The sequence below is a fragment of the Dreissena polymorpha genome, chromosome 7, assembly GCF_020536995.1.
Source record: "Dreissena polymorpha isolate Duluth1 chromosome 7, UMN_Dpol_1.0, whole genome shotgun sequence".
Classification (NCBI taxonomy): domain Eukaryota; kingdom Metazoa; phylum Mollusca; class Bivalvia; order Myida; family Dreissenidae; genus Dreissena; species Dreissena polymorpha.
The window spans coordinates 39402743-39421173 of record NC_068361.1 but is presented as its reverse complement, the minus strand read 5'-3'; the positions used below and the strand labels follow the sequence as shown (position 1 = coordinate 39421173).

General features: G+C 32.2%; 1 protein-coding gene across 1 annotated transcript; it reads right to left on the bottom strand.

Annotated features, from left to right (window-relative positions):
- Positions 1-2823: 2823 nt before the first annotated feature.
- On the bottom strand, positions 2824-17836 carry LOC127839195 (uncharacterized). The gene is made up of 7 exons (XM_052367464.1): positions 17658-17836; positions 16460-16560; positions 15367-15486; positions 13455-13560; positions 11522-11665; positions 11231-11354; positions 2824-2902 (listed from the first exon to the last, which is right to left on the bottom strand). Exons 1-7 carry the CDS (start codon positions 17764-17766, stop codon positions 2845-2847), a joined length of 762 nt encoding a protein of 253 aa, XP_052223424.1. The 5' UTR covers positions 17767-17836; the 3' UTR covers positions 2824-2844.
- Between the last annotated feature and the right edge of the window lie 595 nt (positions 17837-18431).

Here is an 18431-nt window from a genome sequence, read left to right as displayed (position 1 = left end):
TGTGCCAAATGATTTTAAAATCTCACAATGGACGACAACGTTATGGTCCGGACAAGCTTGTTCCGCCCGCCAGCCCGCCAGTCCACCAGACCGCAAGCCCGCCAGCCAGCCCGCCCGCCGACATTCGTCAATCTAATAACCAGTTTTTTTCTTCGAAAAACCTGGTTAAAAATGACTGACGAAGTATCTAGTGTATGGACTCGCAAAGGGGTTATTTTCTTCAAGAATGTACAGGGACAAGTGACCCGTGTCGACTTTGAGGACTACCAGACCTGGCTAGACCTACCATGGCCAAAACGACCTACTAAATAACGGCGATCAGTGTCGTCCTTATATATCAGTGGACAGTATACTAGTACATTCGTGTAGAATTTCAATCGTGCCTCAATGCGTGACAAACCTTGTTCAATAGATGTAGTTTAAACATTTCATAAGTATTATGGTGTGTTGTTTCAACTTTACAAAGTTAACGCTTGACTTTTAAAAAAAGGGTAACGCGAAAAAATAAGTTTCTAAATAAAAACTTACTTTAATTTCAAACCAAGGTTTTATATTGTGAATTATGATGAAATGTAAACATAAGTAGAAACAAATAAGAAGTGATATATTGGTTAAAAAAATAAATATTTGTCTTTTCATATAAACAAGCTTTTCCTTAAAGAAACTTTTATAGTGCAAACTTATTGTTACAAACAAATTAATATGTATCGAAAATATCATATATGTATAACATTATATTTTACTTGTTTTTGTGATTATATATATATATATATATATATACTTTATAAATTAGCTTGTATGAATATATAATAAATAATGAATATAATAACAAATATATGTATATCACAATGTATATACATTAAGTATTTATCATGATATATATATATTATACATTATACCTTATGGTAAAACAATATATTAAACATATAAATATACTAATAAATATAAAGAAGTACAAATACATCACTGATTGTATACTTTATAGTGTAAATTAATCGTAAACAATACACTAACATGTATATATATAGCTATATGTATATGTATGTATATGTGTATATGTATATATGTGTGTATATGCATATATATGTGTTTGTATGCAGGGGCGGATCCAGGATTTCTGGTAAGGGGGGGCGGGATATTGAAAGATTTGCTGGGGGTCCAGGGGGGCGCTAGGGCCTCGGGTGGGTGCGGGCAAAGCCATGCTAGGGGGTCCAGGGTGGTGAAGCCCCCCCGTAAGCTCCACGATTTTAGTGATTTTGAAGGCTTTGACAACCACTTCTCGAGCATGTCACGCCTTATATACTTTCATCAAAGTGCCTTCTTATAATGCCAAAAAGTGCATAGTCTACTGTTTAGGGTGTCCAGGGGGGGAGAAGCCTCCCGGAAGCTCCACGAGTTTAGTGATTGTGAAGGCTTTGACAACCACTTATCGAGCATGTTACGTCTTATATACTTTCATCAAAGTACCTTCTTATAATGCCAAAGTGTGCATAGTTTATAGTTTAGGGGGTCCAGGGGGGCGAAGTCTCCTGGAAGCTCCACGATTTTAGTGAATTTGGAAGCTTAGACAACCACTTCTCGAGCATGTCACGCCTTATATACTTTTATCAAAAAACCTTATAATGCCAAAAAAGTGCATAGTCTATAGTTTAGGGGGTCCAGGGGGACGAAGCCCCCCGAACTCCACGATTTTAGTGATTTTGAAGGCTTTGGCAAGATTAAATATGTGATTTAGATCTAGGTAAGTGAGAAACATCAAATGAATTGACTTTACTTTGGCGATTTTGTCACATACACATCCATATATACATACTTACATACCAAGGCGGTATGTATGTATGTATGTATGTATGTATGTAAATATGCATGTATATGTATGTATATATATAAATATATATATATATATATATATATATATATATATATGTTAATATGTTTGTGTGTGTATGTTTATATATGTATATATAAATATATAGCATATATGGATTTCACTGGAAGGGATAGATTTTTCAAAAAGGGTATTATATTTTACAGCGTAATTTAATTGTAAACAATAAAGAAATAATACAACATTAAACATAAATATAGATTACTATAAAAACATGTGTTTTTTCTCTATATTATAGAGTGTATATTAAGTATAAACAATACACGTGTATTCAAAGAAATATCATATATGTGTTTCAAAATATGTAAATTATTTTGCAGCGTAATTTAATTGTTAAAAAATAAACAAATAATATAACAATAAATAAAAATACAGACTACTTTATAAAATAAATTGGGTTTTTCTTTAAATTATAGAGTGTGTATTAAGTGTAAACAATACATGTGTATACATGGAATTATCATATATGTGTTTTACCAGATGTATCGAGTATTCAACATGCATAAGGCGTGTATCTATGAAGTAATTTGTATATATATATATATATATATATATATATATATATATATATATATATATATATATATATATATATATATATATATATATATATATATATATATATATATATATATGTGTGTATATATGTGTGTTTATATGTGTGTAATATAATGGAAATGTTTCCAATCCAGTCTTAATTATATCTCTTGATGTTAAATGTTATACTTTCCTAAGCTACCTGTCTTTTTCGTTTTCGCTCCGGAAAAACGTTTTTAGTAATTAACATATCAAACAATTTGTAGCATCTCCGTATGTTTCGTCTGTTGGAAGATTCATTAACAATGGGATCCATACAAATAATGTTCTTTTCTTGATTTGCTTCTAAATCTTATAACAATCATACTACATATATATATATATATATGAAATGTTCAAAACATGATAACACTTAAACTTTAGTCGTGTTGGATCGCATTCATTTTCGCGAGTTTAAGTCTCACTCGCACGATACATCTACAATAAAAGATATGATGATCTTAACACTGTACTACATTTGGCAATTATTGTTTATCAAATATCCTTTTTATCGAACACAATTGTAAGAAGTTATTACAATTCTCAAAACCTTCCAATGTTATTCTTTATTCATAAAATCCCTGTTAATATAATATAATGTGAAATAAACCTATACATGCACTCAATATTGTAATATTATAGATGATTTAGTTCATGTTCTTGTATTAACACTTGGTATGTTTCCAGCTGCATATATATGCCGATATAGAGTATATGTAATGTCTTTATAGCGCAAATCTATGCTTAGGCTGTCAATCTAAGTTGTCAGTAGTCGTTTATTTATTTATTTTCTCACTTTTGTGATTATTTCTCTTTAATTCTTCATTTTTATGGAATATTCATCTTTGTGTATGCATAATTGTTGTTATCTTTCTTTGTTTGTATGTATGGACATCTTATGTCTTATAATAGAAAGCAACTGGACATTTTTTTAAATAGAAACAAACTAGACAAGCACACACAATTATCATTTACACCACCCTCCACCTTTTTAAATGATTAAAATATGTACATCAACTGTAAAAGGGCTAAACAATAAAGACAAACGCATAAAAATCTTCGAATGCTTAGACGAAAACATATAGTATATGCCTATCACAAGAAAGTCACTTGACACACACTTTAGCACAAACCTTAAAAGATGAATGGGACGGAGACATCTATCTTAGAGGAGAACATACTAATAAACATGGAATTGCCTTTCTGATAAAAAAATAATATAGGGATCGCAGTCGATAACGTTAACGAAATAATAATTGGCAGACAAGCAAGTATAGATATCAAAATACACGAAACAGAATTTATATTATTCAACGTTAACGGCCCTAACATAGATGATTCCACATTATACGAAACATTACAATCCTTTATTATTAATAACCGAGACAAAATCATTATAGTCGGTGGTGATTTCAATACTGTTCTTAACACATTATTAGATAAAAAGAAGGGAAACATGTATACTCATCCTTAAAATAGACACATTTTAAATAACATAATTAAAAACTACAATATCATAGACATCTGGCGTACAATATATCTAAACGAAAGCAAATTCACGTGGCACTCAAACACAAAACCAACAATATTTTGTCGATTAGACTTTCTTTTAATATCTTAGTCTCTTTGCAACATTATTGACAAATGTAGTATTAAACCAGGATTTATGACTGACCACTCTCTAGTTGAACTTAAATTGCACAAAATACAAACTGAAAGAGGCCCAGGATACTTTAAAATTAACAACAACGTCTTAAAAGATACACAATATCAAACGCAAATAAAACAAAAAATATTAAATACAGTTCAAAATAATAAAGACGCGAACCCAAACACCTTATGGGAAGTAATTAAAGGAAATATACGTAACACAACAATTAGATACACATCATTTAAACAAAAATAAACACACAAACTTGAAACTGAAACCATCAAAATCAATGAATTACTTGACAAACAGTTACATTAAACAAACACAAACGACACTAAAGCCATTGAAAATGAAATAACATTAAAAAAACAAGTATTAGAAGGAATGTATCATACACATGTTAATGGAATAATACTACGAGCACGTGCACAGCATATTGAACAAAATAAAAAAAATACTTCGCAAACATCGAAAAACGTAGAAGTAAACAAAAAAACTGTACACAAATTAGTAGTCAATGGCGAAGATATAACAAACAGAACTCAAATACTAGAAGAACAACGTTTATTTTTCGAACACCTCTATATACGAAAACAGCTTGAAAATAACACCCTTTTTAAAAATACACACAATGCTTTAAATTAAGAGGAAAAACTACTGTGCGAAGGATTACTTGAGAAAGAAAGAAATGCAAAACAACAAAAGTCCAGGATCTGATGGCATTACAATCGAATTTTATAAAATATTCTGGAATGCTATAAAAACACATCTAATTAATTCAGTTAACTATTCATGTAACAACGAAAACCTAACTACACTACAAACACAAGGTTTTATATCACTCATTCCAAAACCTGGAAAAAACTTAGAATCCTTATAAAACTGGCGCCTTATTAGCTTACTGAACAATGATTATAAAATTGCAACTTAAAGTATATCCAACATAATAAAAAAATATGGCCATCAATTATTTCAAGATCACAATCTGGTTTCATTAAAGGACGTTACATTGGTGAAAACTTACGTCTGATACAAAATTGCATAGATTATTTAAACCAACTAAACAATTCTGGCCTTATTTTCTTTGAAGACTTTGAAAAGGCTTTCGATTCACTAGACCATTCGTTTATGTTCTCTTGCGTAGAAAATATGAATTTCGGTGAAAATCTAATTAAATGGGAAAACTATTTTATACCGATATCAACAGTATAATTATTAACAATGGCTTTTTCTCAAACAGTTTTATTATCGAACGAGGGGTAAGACAAGTATGTCCACTTTCATCCGCGCTTTTTATTATATGCATCGAGTATCTATCACGCTATATCCAATCGAATACACTTATAAAGGGAATATCGCTAGAACCCGACGAAGAAAGTAAACAGTCCCTATTTGCCGTCGATGCAACTTATTTTTTAAATGACAGTAGTGAGTCATTCGATAATCTTGTAGAATCGCTAACCCTTTTTGGAAAGGCATCTGGTTTTAAACTAAACAAAAGTAAATGCACTGTGCTACGAGTAGGTAAATTTAAACAAAGTAATATTCATCTTTAAAAAAAAATATTCAACTGAACATCAGCTGAAGCAACAACTTTAGGAATAACCTTTACAAACAATGAAAATGAAACAATTGTAAAAAAACATATTGCCTAAATTACACAAAATTAACAATTGTTTAAAATCATGGCATCATCGCAAACTTACACTAATCGGAAAAAAACACCGTGTTGAAAAAGTTTGCACTCCCTAAATAAATTTAAACACTAACAGTTCTCCCAAACCCACCAAATGATATTATTGAGATATAATATCAAAAATATTTAATTTCATATGGGACGGTAAACCTGATAAAATTAAGTGAACTCCATTAATTCCATCAGTAGAATATGGAGGTATCAGACTAACGGATATATATTCATTCCTGAATGCAATCCAATGCAGTTGTGTCAAAAGATATTTAGATAACACAAATACGAGTACATGGAAATTATTCTACCAGAAAATCCTTAAAACATATGCTGACGCCTTACTTTTAGAATGTAATATCGACAACAATATCTTAGACGAAATTTCAACTAAAAACATATTTCTATCGAATGTTCTATCGGCATGTTGTACAGTTACTCATAATTTAGAAACCAAAATAAACAGTAAAAGAATTATATGTAACAATAAGGACATAACTACTAATAATAAACGTTTTTCTATAAAAATTGGTTCGAACGAAACATAAAATATGTAGATCAATTATACGACTACAGAATAAAAGACTTCTATTCTTTTGAAAACGTATGCTTTATATTCAGAATGCCTTAAAGTAATTTCCTGATGTTCTACACATTTATCAAAAGTACACCCATACATATTAAAACTGTTGCCAATACAATCAACACACCATGTACTCAAAACACTTTCGTAGAAAACATAATTGCAAAACAAAACCAAACAAACAATATATTATACACTTCAAATTAAACAAGAGGGCCATGAAGGCCCTGTATCGCTCCACTGTTTTTTCTTTGCGAAGAAAACGTGCAATGCGCATGGGTTGAAATGTACTCAAGCATTTGACTTTCTCTTTCTATCCCTAGTCCCACTGGGGGTTTAAAGTTGGAAGGGTGAGCATTTTTATATATGGAAAAAGTTACTACAGTGTTAACTAAACAGACTTAAAAGCCCGGAATTGTTGCACAGGTCCTTTGCTTATAACGTAGGTACATTTATCTCTCCAAAAGATATTGTCGTTCTTTCTATGTCACATATTTTTAGATGCTGAAGATCAAATCCACGCATTTGATTTGAAACTGATTCACAAGACCCATAGTAATCAAAATGCCTTAACACTTTACCAAACGACACATTTTGGACTTTCCCAATTTGAAAGAGGTTGCAGACGTCAATTACATTAAAATGGAATATGAAGGAAATGATCAGGTAGGGTAGAAATCATTGTGATAAAAGGAGAAATTGCTCATCAACCCACACATCCCTAAGACCAACAGGCCTGAGAATATTATGATAATCTAAAGATTATTTCTTTATATTTATAAATGTATTTAATTAAGTATTACATTTGACTTCTAAGATCAATTCATAACTTATATTAAGAAAATTATAAAATGGTCAGAAATATATATGGATTGTTGAGCAATTGACAATCATATCCACAATTCATGAGTCACGATTCACAAATGGAACAATGAATCATTAGTGATTAAAAAGCAGCATATACGATAGTTAAGAACATTGCACTTCATTAATTTCAACACCTTCTCTTGGATACAAAGTTTGAGTTTACTGTGCAGTATCATATATTGACTTTTCTTAAAATAATTATGTTCATGGAAGTTGTGTTTTTAAAATCAATAACAAATTATAAAAATGGTTTAAACACTACAAAAGACATTAAATAAACATGTCATCCAAAATATTTTCATCCGGATATATGGTCACTTTCGACATATTAAAATAAAACCCGACTTTTTTCAGTTTGTAAGAAAAACATTCATAACACATGTTCTTACTTCAATGCCTTTGTAAGCAGTCACCATCTGACCTAAAATGGCATTAAATGACAGGGTTTTATCTCATGTTTTCAAGATGTTGATTTTGTTGTTGGTCACAGCCAAACGGCCGCAGTAATCTCCACTGGTAAACGTCATATGTATAGTTTTGTGAGCCCCGGGGCCGGGTCAGATTTGAGCCCAGGGGAATAATTTGAACAAATTTGGTAGAGGACTATTAGATATCACTACATACCAAATTGAGTAGCCCTAGGCTCTACAATTAAGAACAAGAAGATTTTTAAAGTTTGCACACAATAGGCCTTATTTAAGCATATGTTCATTTCTGTGACCCCTGGGGCAAGGTCAAATTTGTTCCCAGGGGCATAATTTGAACAAACTAAGAAGAGAACTATTGTATGTCACTACCTATCGAATTTGGTAGAAATAGGCCCAATGGTTATGGACAAGAGAATTTTTTTAGTTTGCACAAAATGGGCCCAATATAAGCATATGTTCAATTTCGTGACCCCTGGGGAACGGTCAAATTTGATCCCTGGGGCTTAATTTGAACAAACTTGGTAGAGGACTATAAGATGTCATTACATACCAAATTTAGTAGCCCTATGCCATACGGTTATGGACAAGAAGATTTTTAAAGTTTGCACAAAATAGGCCTTATACAAGCAAATTTTCGATTTTTTGATCCCCCAGGGCAGGGTCAAATTTGACCCCAGGGACATAATTTGAACAAACTTGGTAGAGGACTATTAGATGTCACTACATACCAAATTTGGTAGCCCTAGGCCCAATGGTTAGGGACGTAAAGATTTTTAAAGTTTTCACAAAATAGGCCTTATATAAGCAAATTTTCAATTTTTTGACCCCCCGAGGCAGGGTCAAATTTGACCCCAGGGGCATAATTTAAACAAACTTGGTAGAGGACTATAAGATGTCACTACATACCAAATTTGGTAGCCCTTGGCCAATGGTTATGGACAGTTAGATTTTTAAAGTTTTCACAAAATAGGTCTTATATAAGCAAATGTTCAATTTATTGACCCCCCGGGGCAGGGTCAAATTTGACCCCAGGGACATAATTTGAACAAACTTGGTAGAGGACTATAAGATGTCACTACATAGCAAATTTGGTAGCCCTAGGCCCAATGGTTATGGACAAGAAGATTTTTTAAAGTTTGCACAAAATAGGCCTTATATAAGCAAATTTTCAATTTTTTAACCCCCCGGGGCAGGGTCAAATTTGACCCCAGGGGCATAATCTGAACAAACTTTGTAGAGGACTATTAGACCCCCGGGCAGTGTCAAATTTGACCCCAGGGTCATAATTTGAACAAACTTGGTAGAGGACTATAAGATGTCACTACATACTTAATTTGGTAGCCCAACGCCCAATGGTTATGGACAAGAAGATTTTTAAAGTTTGCACAAAATAGGCCTTATATAAGCAAATTTTCAATTTTTTGACCCCCCGGGGCAGGGTCAAATTTGACCCCAGGGGCATAATTTGAACAAACTTGGTAGAGGACTATAAGATGTCACTACATAGCAAATTTGGTAGCCCTAGGCACAATGGTTATGTACAAGAAGATTTTTAAAGTTTGCACAAAATAGGCCTTATATAAGCAAATTTTCAATTTTTTGACCCCCCGGGGCAGGGTCAAATTTGACCCCAGGGGCATAATTTGAAACAACTTGTTAGAGGACTATAAGATGTCACTACATACTAAATTTGGTAGCCCTAGGCCCAATGGTTATGGACAAGAAGATTTTTAAAGTTTGCACAAAATAGGCCTTATATAAGCAAATTTTCAATTTTTTGACCCCCCCGGGGCAGGGTCAAATTTTACCCCAGGGGCATAATTTGAACACATTTGAAAGAGGTTCACCACATGAACATTCCTGAGAAATTTCATCAGAAATGGACCAGTAGTTTAGGAGAAGAAGATGTTTAAAGAAAAAGTTAACGCACGCACGCACGGACGCACGCACGGACGCACACACGACGGACACAGGACCATGACATTAGCCCCGCTGGCCTTTGGCCAGTGGAGCTAAAAAACTACCGAAGTTTCTAAAGCTCAAACTAAATGGCAAAATCTTCTGGGGGGGGGAAATGGAAACAAATATTTGTCATGCCGTATTAATCAACTAATGATAGCATACTGAGAATGTTTCAATATAAATACATCCAGAGAATCATAGCTACAAATAAATATAATTTCAAGTGTAACCTTTCCAACTTAAATCTATGTGATATGTGTAGTGAACATATTGAAACAATAGAACACCTTTTCTAGGAGTGTAAACATATTAACCTCTATGGAATCAATTGTCAGCCTTTCTAGAGGAACACAAATTCAATGTTAAACTATCTCTCTTAGGCATCAGTTTGGGGGTAAATACCTTCAAAATACATGAGGTAAATAACGCTGTGAATTACAAAATTATATTAATGAAATAGTTTTTATTCAGCAAGAAATAAAGAAAACAAGTACCTACAATGAACTGTTTTATTATTTATTTAAAACTGAAGATTGAAATTGAAAAAGAAATTGCCCTAAACATTTTTTGTTTTTCTTTTTTAAACACCTATCACAAACAACTAAAGGAAAACATACATATTTATTTTTTTTTATCAAACATCACAAGATCAAAAAATTATATATTAACATATATTGTATAACATGTTTGAACATTTTTGCTGCTACATTATATCACTTTGTTGTATGATCATATACATGTATACATTATTTGTCTTATATTGAATAAAAAATGTTTTGGTGGAGCTCATAAAACCGGTTTAACAACCTCTTAGATTAAGTGGTCTAATGCTGTTATCCCAGGCGTATTCTCGTTTTTTTGGCTTTGTTTTTAATTTATGGTCCGTGTATAGTGATATGTTTTATTTTATAATAAACAAAAGCTGCGTTTGTGAAACACAATGCCCCAGACTGCTCCCCTTTGAAGCCATACATTTGACATTTGACATTGAATGATGGCCTTGACCGTGACCTTTCACCATTCAAAATGTGCAACTTCATGAGATACATATGCATGCCAAATATTAAGTCATCAATATTGCAAAAGTTATTACCAAGGTTAAAGTTTTGAGACAAACACACATACAATGAAAGACACAAACAATGACAGACAGACAGACAGACAGACAGACAGACCAAAAACAATTTACCCCGCGAATAAAAACTAGTTAGAGAAAATACAATTTTTATCCGGATTATGTCCCACCTTTCTAGAACTCAATTGATCTTATATGCACGTGTAATCTACAATGTGTGACTTAAATGAATAACATATTAATACAAGAAAAATATAATGCATCTTTAGACAAAAGTTACAGATAAAATCGTGAATAAAACTCAAATTCATTAAATACGGTCTATGAGCTTTGCATGATTTAACTTCACAATCCCAAATTGTCAAAAGTAGGCAAATATTTTCTATAATAAATGTTTGTGGTTATCTCGCGGAGTTGTCACACGAAGTATAGCATCAGTGAGGGCTAGGTTAAACGTATATAATGTCAAATAACATGTTAAGTTGTGAAAGGATCTCAAAAGTAAGTGCTTACCTAACACACATTGACGGTAGTACTTTCGATGAAATGGCTTCTGCAAACTTCTTGACATCATTTTGAAACAGAGCTTGATTTTTACCACAATACCCAACAATTAGGATAGCGCCCCATCCATCACCTAAAATAGTTAAGTTCTTTTGCATGTATCATTAATCTAAGTATCCACTTTTACACAAATAACAGTAATATAATTCAGCAATTACTGTCCGTATTATTGAATGGAAAACTGAATTGATTCACGCACGTATATAATTGCGGTCTATTGTAGATTTACTTCATACGAACCTATGATTGCTTTGATCTCGTTGTCGCACTCCTGACACCTGACTGGATTTATGTACGAATTCCGCATACAGGCAAAGCATATTTTGATCTTTTTTGCGCAGTTATCATGATTTATGTCGTATATACGCCGATGAGAAGAAATTTCTGCAAAAGAAATAATGAAATACGCCAACCTGTACTATTAATTATATACCTTTTTAAAGTTCTGGTATACCATAAAAACTGTGTCCTTTTATTTAATTAATGATAGTATTTTTCAACGAAAGGGGTTTATTTATCTCTACTAAACACAAGGTCATTACACATTAACCTTTCTGTTTGTTGTGTATACGGAACTACATTTAAAATGTTCACGTGAGGGCTGCTTAAAAAAAGCGTATACAATATTCTCCGAGACTTCTTTTTGCAAAACTAGAGCATCTGTTATTAAATTCAAACATATTAACAACACACTCACTAGTTACCTAAGTGCTTAGTAAATGTACATTTAGGATTAAATAGTAAAATGCAATCAATCGTTCAATTAAAATATTGCTTCATAAGAACTGTTGACATATGTATGCAATTTGTGAATATAGTCATTGTCTTTGCTTGATATACTTTGCTTAAATATTTATCATTTTAAACGTCGGATACAAAGCATTACAAATACATGAAAAGGACGCTTATTTTTAAAGTTGTTTATTCGGAATTGAACAAGGCACCTAAGGATAAATCTCAAATCGCGTTTACCGCAATACAAATGAATATAGAAGGCCTTGACCATAGTCTTGTGGCGTACCTCGTAACCACAACACAATAACTCCACGACAACACAGTAACACAATATATAATTTCAAAGGACTAAACAACAATTGTCAGTTTCAATTTAAAATGAAGTGAGTCTAAATGTTCTGATACATGCTGATTTCAAAATGCGTTAAACTGAAGTACATAAAAACATGTACCTTTCTATAGTTAAAACCATAATTCTACGTTGCTACTTAATACAATACTTTGCGACCCACTACAATAATATCCTGTTATAAATAGTATTATATTATTACATAAGAACTGTCATTTTCGTGTTCGAAGTCAAAACTTATCTACACAACTAATGTCGATTTCCCAATTATTTATATATTATTATATGAAAACTGTCGTCATCTTGATCGTTATAATCTTTAAATGAATAAATGTTTGGTGTCTTTAACAGGTGATTTTAACATTGTATCAATAAATTGAATTTTGTTATTAAATACAAGTCTAAACTCAACAAGTGTGGCTTTCTACCAGGGGCAAGTTTGTAATTATTATCTAAACTGTTCATTAATAAATGTAATGACCCCTCATTTCGATCTATGAAATACTTATTTATACAACCTTAACGGCTTTGTTGAGGGAAGTCGCTTATTGTTACATTTTCCCCTGATAGACATCTGTTCACTTTTGCATATATTTTTTTACTTTCGTCGTTCGATACTGTCTTACTTATCTTACATACTTATGATAGCAATTTAGCTATAATGCAACAGTATTTTTCATTCGTTTCTTAGTATGTTGTTTGCTGATGTGTTGAGTTGAATTTTTGAACAAATAGGTCACTTGCCAAAATAAGGACCTCCTATTTATGCAACGATTGAACAGCTGCTAGTCAACTCTCTCTTCACTTAATAATTAATTTGTGTAAGAGGTTCGCATGCAGTCGACAATTTAATACAACATAATTCTATATTAACACAATTATTCAATCGATCAGCAAAAATCAAAGCTGAATAATATGCCAAACAATACATTATAACTATGCAGTAGAAAAAGTATTATATTAACAAATTTTCTAAAGTGGAGTTGTATGGTTTTAACTGTAAAACATACTTGTATGTCTGAGATATTTATCAAACCATTTTGTAAGTTGGTCAATCTGTGAGCTGGTCTATTTAATACTTAAACTTACCGCTTTTTAATGGTTCTTCCAATTGGTCATTTATAACACATATTTCGCAATGGTTGTCACCTAAGTTGGTCCACTTTTGATCTGACGCATTTTTGTCTAGTATCGACTGAAATTCACATTTTAACAATGCTAAGCGCCAGTTGAACACCGAAGATAATACATTCCTGCCTACTACCCACGTATCGCGTTGTTAGCCATTTTCGTGTGCTTACAACACAGACATGTGTATCACTGAGTGAAAAAGGTGTCTTAAACGTCATTGTAATGGCATTTTTAACGTTAAATTTTTATTGATGTAAAAATAAATCGCTCGAAAAATTCTAAAAATGTAAATGACCAACAAACTAACATCACTTGAATATACTCATGTTGCACTTTATATGCGGAGGTATAAACAAGGTACATATTTTCGAATGTACTGTAAAGCCCAACAAGCAAATGAGGCCCGGTGAAGTCAATTTTAGCTCACACTGACTTAGAAGCGAGAAAATGATATTTCTTTAGAGATGAAACTCTATAATAAATAACCAGTATTACAGACAAACAAACTGCGATTCGCATGATTAGTTCATTTCAAATGAGTAAAATGAAAATAATTATCAATTTAAAAGAAACAATAAGCTCGCAATCATAAGGTTTTACAAATTTCTAACTGTTTCCGTCATTAAATTTAGCATTTAGTTTTTAATTGTTAACCATTGTTAAAAAAACTAACACATCACACTGGGTTGCGAACTTTTTATTTTTTTTTAATCTACACTTTCCTGGTGTGAGGTGTGTATTTGTTCAGATGTTATGCGGATTAAAATATTTATGGATTAATCCTTCCAATACGTAGTTGGAAACAAAGATCTACCCTTGTCTGCTTCTTTGGAGCATCCTTCACAAATTTGATACGCGAATCAATATGTGCTTTTTTATGATGTTAAATTGGTTTGTATCTGCCGATAATTAAGTGTTGTTTGTGTGTGTGTTTTTTTCTAAAATATTGCACGTTCCGGAGTTAGTATTTTAAACGATGTCGGAAACAATCTTTACAATAAATTAAAGTTAATTAATTCTTAAACTATGAGATTGTATCTGCTCATTGACGGTTTTGACAATGATACTTAAAATAACACAAGAGGATCCTTGAGAACATCTAGTTACGAGCTTATACTCGAGACCACTAGTGTAAAGCTACTTTTAAATCATGGGGGGCATACATTGAGCAAAATTAGTACAGAAATGTATACAATATACCTACCACTACTAATGTCATTTATTTTGCAATATGTTAAAATGTAAAAAATTGGAACCCATGGCGCGAGGTAAGTTTTCAACCCATAGGCACGATTTGAATGATCTTGGTAGAGGACCTTTAGATTTACCTATATTCAAATTACAGAAGCCATCGGCTTAATAGTTTAAACCTAGACACTTGTAAAGGATTTAACTATATAAGTCTTTTTAAAACTGGTGACCCCTCATGACGGAGCAAGTTGTAACCCAAGGTGCAAAATTTGAAGAAACTATGTAGTTTACTTATTCATGATAATACCTACCAAATAGGGCGGTTTCAATCGATAAACGTATTCCCAATACAAGTCCATGTTACCCCATGATACCTCTACGGCGAGGCCAGTTTTAACCACAGAAGCGTACTTTTAGGAATCTGTGTAAAGGACCTTTAGATAATCCATGCCACATCTGAAAGCATCGGGCCTTGCGGTTTAACAGGAGAGGATTGGTTTTAGTTGCTGTTATGTCCATGTTTGACCCCAATGGATTGATTTCAACAAACTTGATAGAGAAAACTGATTCCATGATGTTTAAGAGATGTCGATTCTGGACGGTTTGGAGAAATTTACATATCCATTGCAAGTTTGATTAATTTCAAAAACATTGATTCGAATATAAACAACATCCTTACCTTCAAATATTTGCGCATTGAAGTTGATGTCATGTTTTCTCGATTGTGTACACTTTCAATGCATTGCCGAGTTATTTCAACTAAAGCAATCAAGACATCACTTACGACCCATATTCGTCTCTATGCAAAGTAAGAAAACAAAGGAAGATATATCTCATGGATCAATGTGTTACAATTTTTTAAATGAATCATCTTTGGACATCAATTTTGATTTTGCTACTGCAATAAACGCACAAACGCGATACACAAATAATACAAATAATGTCAGAGTAAATGACATTCTGAATAAATATTTCGGTGTTTGTTTGGATGATTGTTTTTTGTTTGGCAATTCCAAAATGTGTTCCTTCAGGGTTATTACAAGCAATTGTATAAATATGTTCAATAAATAATAAATATATGTAAATGCAATGATATATGTATTACTTACAATTTGCCTAAAATAAAGTGCACGTATTTCAATACAATTTACAAACTATGAGCCTGCATGGGTGTTGAATCAGATTCATTTGAACGAGAAGCGGAAGATCAAACCGTGATGTAAATTTCATTTATCTATTTTGGACATCTTGTTATTTTGAATGATTTGTTTGTAAGCAAGGGAACTCCAGAAGTGAAAGATTGGTTGGTATTTAATAACTTTTGAAATTTTCGAAATCGGTCAAGTAGCGTTTCAAATAAAGCAAATAAATAAAAAAGAAAAGTGATGCAGAAATAATCAAAATGTCTAAAATGAAGTCTTCTTTTAAGTCCATTAAGATAATCGGATTGAACATAGATAATTTCTATAGCACATTTTACAGACATTTAAGTGAATTTATCAAAATTATTGAACACTCGACCTATGTTACCAAATGTTAAGAGTCAGAACAAAACAATAAGGCCGGTCGGGTAAGTGGAAACACACATTTTTAACACCTGATGTTTCATCCATCATGAACATATACACAATACCAGTAGATACCAAACAAACTGACGACGGTTCTTCTGGTATATTTATTTGAGAACAATACAATAAACGACATCGAACATGTCTAAATTAGACCAAAATATTATTACGCTGAGCAATATTGTTTTAATAATAAAACTATACCTCTAACAAAGCGCCTAACGTCCTTATATCCAATTGTGGTAACGGTGTTTGCTTGTCATCTTTCCAATGAAAATCAAGGCCGGTTAGAAGTTCCCGCATAACTGTGAAGAATAACATAAAGCTTGTAAACTGGTATGATAATATGGCGTCCTGATTCATCAAAACGCTTCCGGTATTAGCATTATTAACAACCCTAAGAGGTGTATTTAATGCAAGTTTCCAATTTACAGAGCAACACATATAGTATAAACATTTGTATAAACCAAAATAAAGCTAAAACAGAGTCTAGCTATTTCAGAAAAAAAACAAGCATGTGTTATGTGTGAGTTATGTGTGTGCTTAACTTTTCAATTTAAATCATCTACCATGTACAATAATAGTAACAAAGATCTCATAAGGAGTTAGCCAAAATAAGATCTAAACTGTTTATAAATGTATTAATATAGCAAAGTATAATGAAGTCGGAAGTAGTTTCGTAACACATATATTATTTCTGCTAGAGATGCCCAATAACAATCAATTAAGCTCACTTGTCAATATTTGTGCTTTCGTTCTTTCCTTACTTTGTCCGTTCATCCGTCCGCCCGTCCCTTATTCGGTCATTTAGTCCGTACACCTGTTTTGTGTTTGTTTCTTTTGTTTGTATGTTTGTTTTTTAGAATTTAAAAACGCCGTTTTTAAAAAAGGATGGTGCTGATTGAGTCCCCTAACACTTAATTCTTAAACTCAAATAAAATCACGTTTTGTAAAGACCAAGTTAGTATACACCTAGCAAATCGATGTCAATGTTTTCTTTGAGAATTAAAGAAAAGCTGGTATATATTTAATATATTTATTTCGAGTAAATTATGTATACGCGAACTTTGATTGTCGTAAATTTTAGGACTTTTTGACTAAAGGAATTTATGTTTTCTTCACCTAAAACTGAGTGAAATGCAACAAAATATCCTAGTATGTGTGCCAAATAGGTGTACACGAAATCGTTATATACACTGTCAAACGTCATAATGAAATCTTAAACCAACACATTTACTGCATATGACATCTTTACACATTCTACACTATAACGAAACATTGACTTTTAAATGTACAAATGTAGGCAAATACGAGAGGTCATTACTGTTTATAAACTATAAGTTGTAACAAGTTTTTGAAAATATGGAGTGCTGTATGTTAATGCTTGTTATCTACGACTTACCAACACCGAAAGCATAATAATCCAATTGACGACTAAGTTTGCGATCGTCTAATGGTTGATATAATATTGTTCCTTGGATAGGTGCAGTTGTTTTAAAACTTCCTGTCATTGACTCCCTCGATAGGCCAAAGTCGATCAATCTAGCGTTCAATCGTTTGTCAAGCACAATGTTTTGTGACTTTATGTCCAAATGTACGATGGTTCCCCTGCATTAAAGGTTCAAGGAAAAGCATTAAAGGTTAAAAGAAAAGATAAAAACTAAATGTAAGTTGTTTTAATTGTGGTACCTCAACTTAGATAAAACCCCATAACTAAACGTTCATGTACACGAATGTATGAATATGTGAATACCTGTCCATGAACATTACTCCAGCACTTGCGTACAATACATAAAACATTTTTACATTACAAAAATCACAGTAAAATGCGTATTTGTAACAGTATTATTCATAACATACACATATTACTACAGAGATTTCCACTTTAACATAAATATACAGCTTTTGTTTTATCGAATTTAGCATATGTACATTTATTTACACAGATTTTAAATAGATCTATAAGCAGCATATCAAGAATCGTTGACTGACGTGTCGAACAGACGTGAGCATACGAACAATCTATACAGCGTGTTGCATGTTCACATACTTAAAACAAATGTAGTATACATATTGATATATATTTTAAAGTAAATTTGAAGAAATAACATACATTAACATTACAAATTATCAATCTTTTGTTATGGCTTGCAATTGTTATTTTTGTTTGATGTAT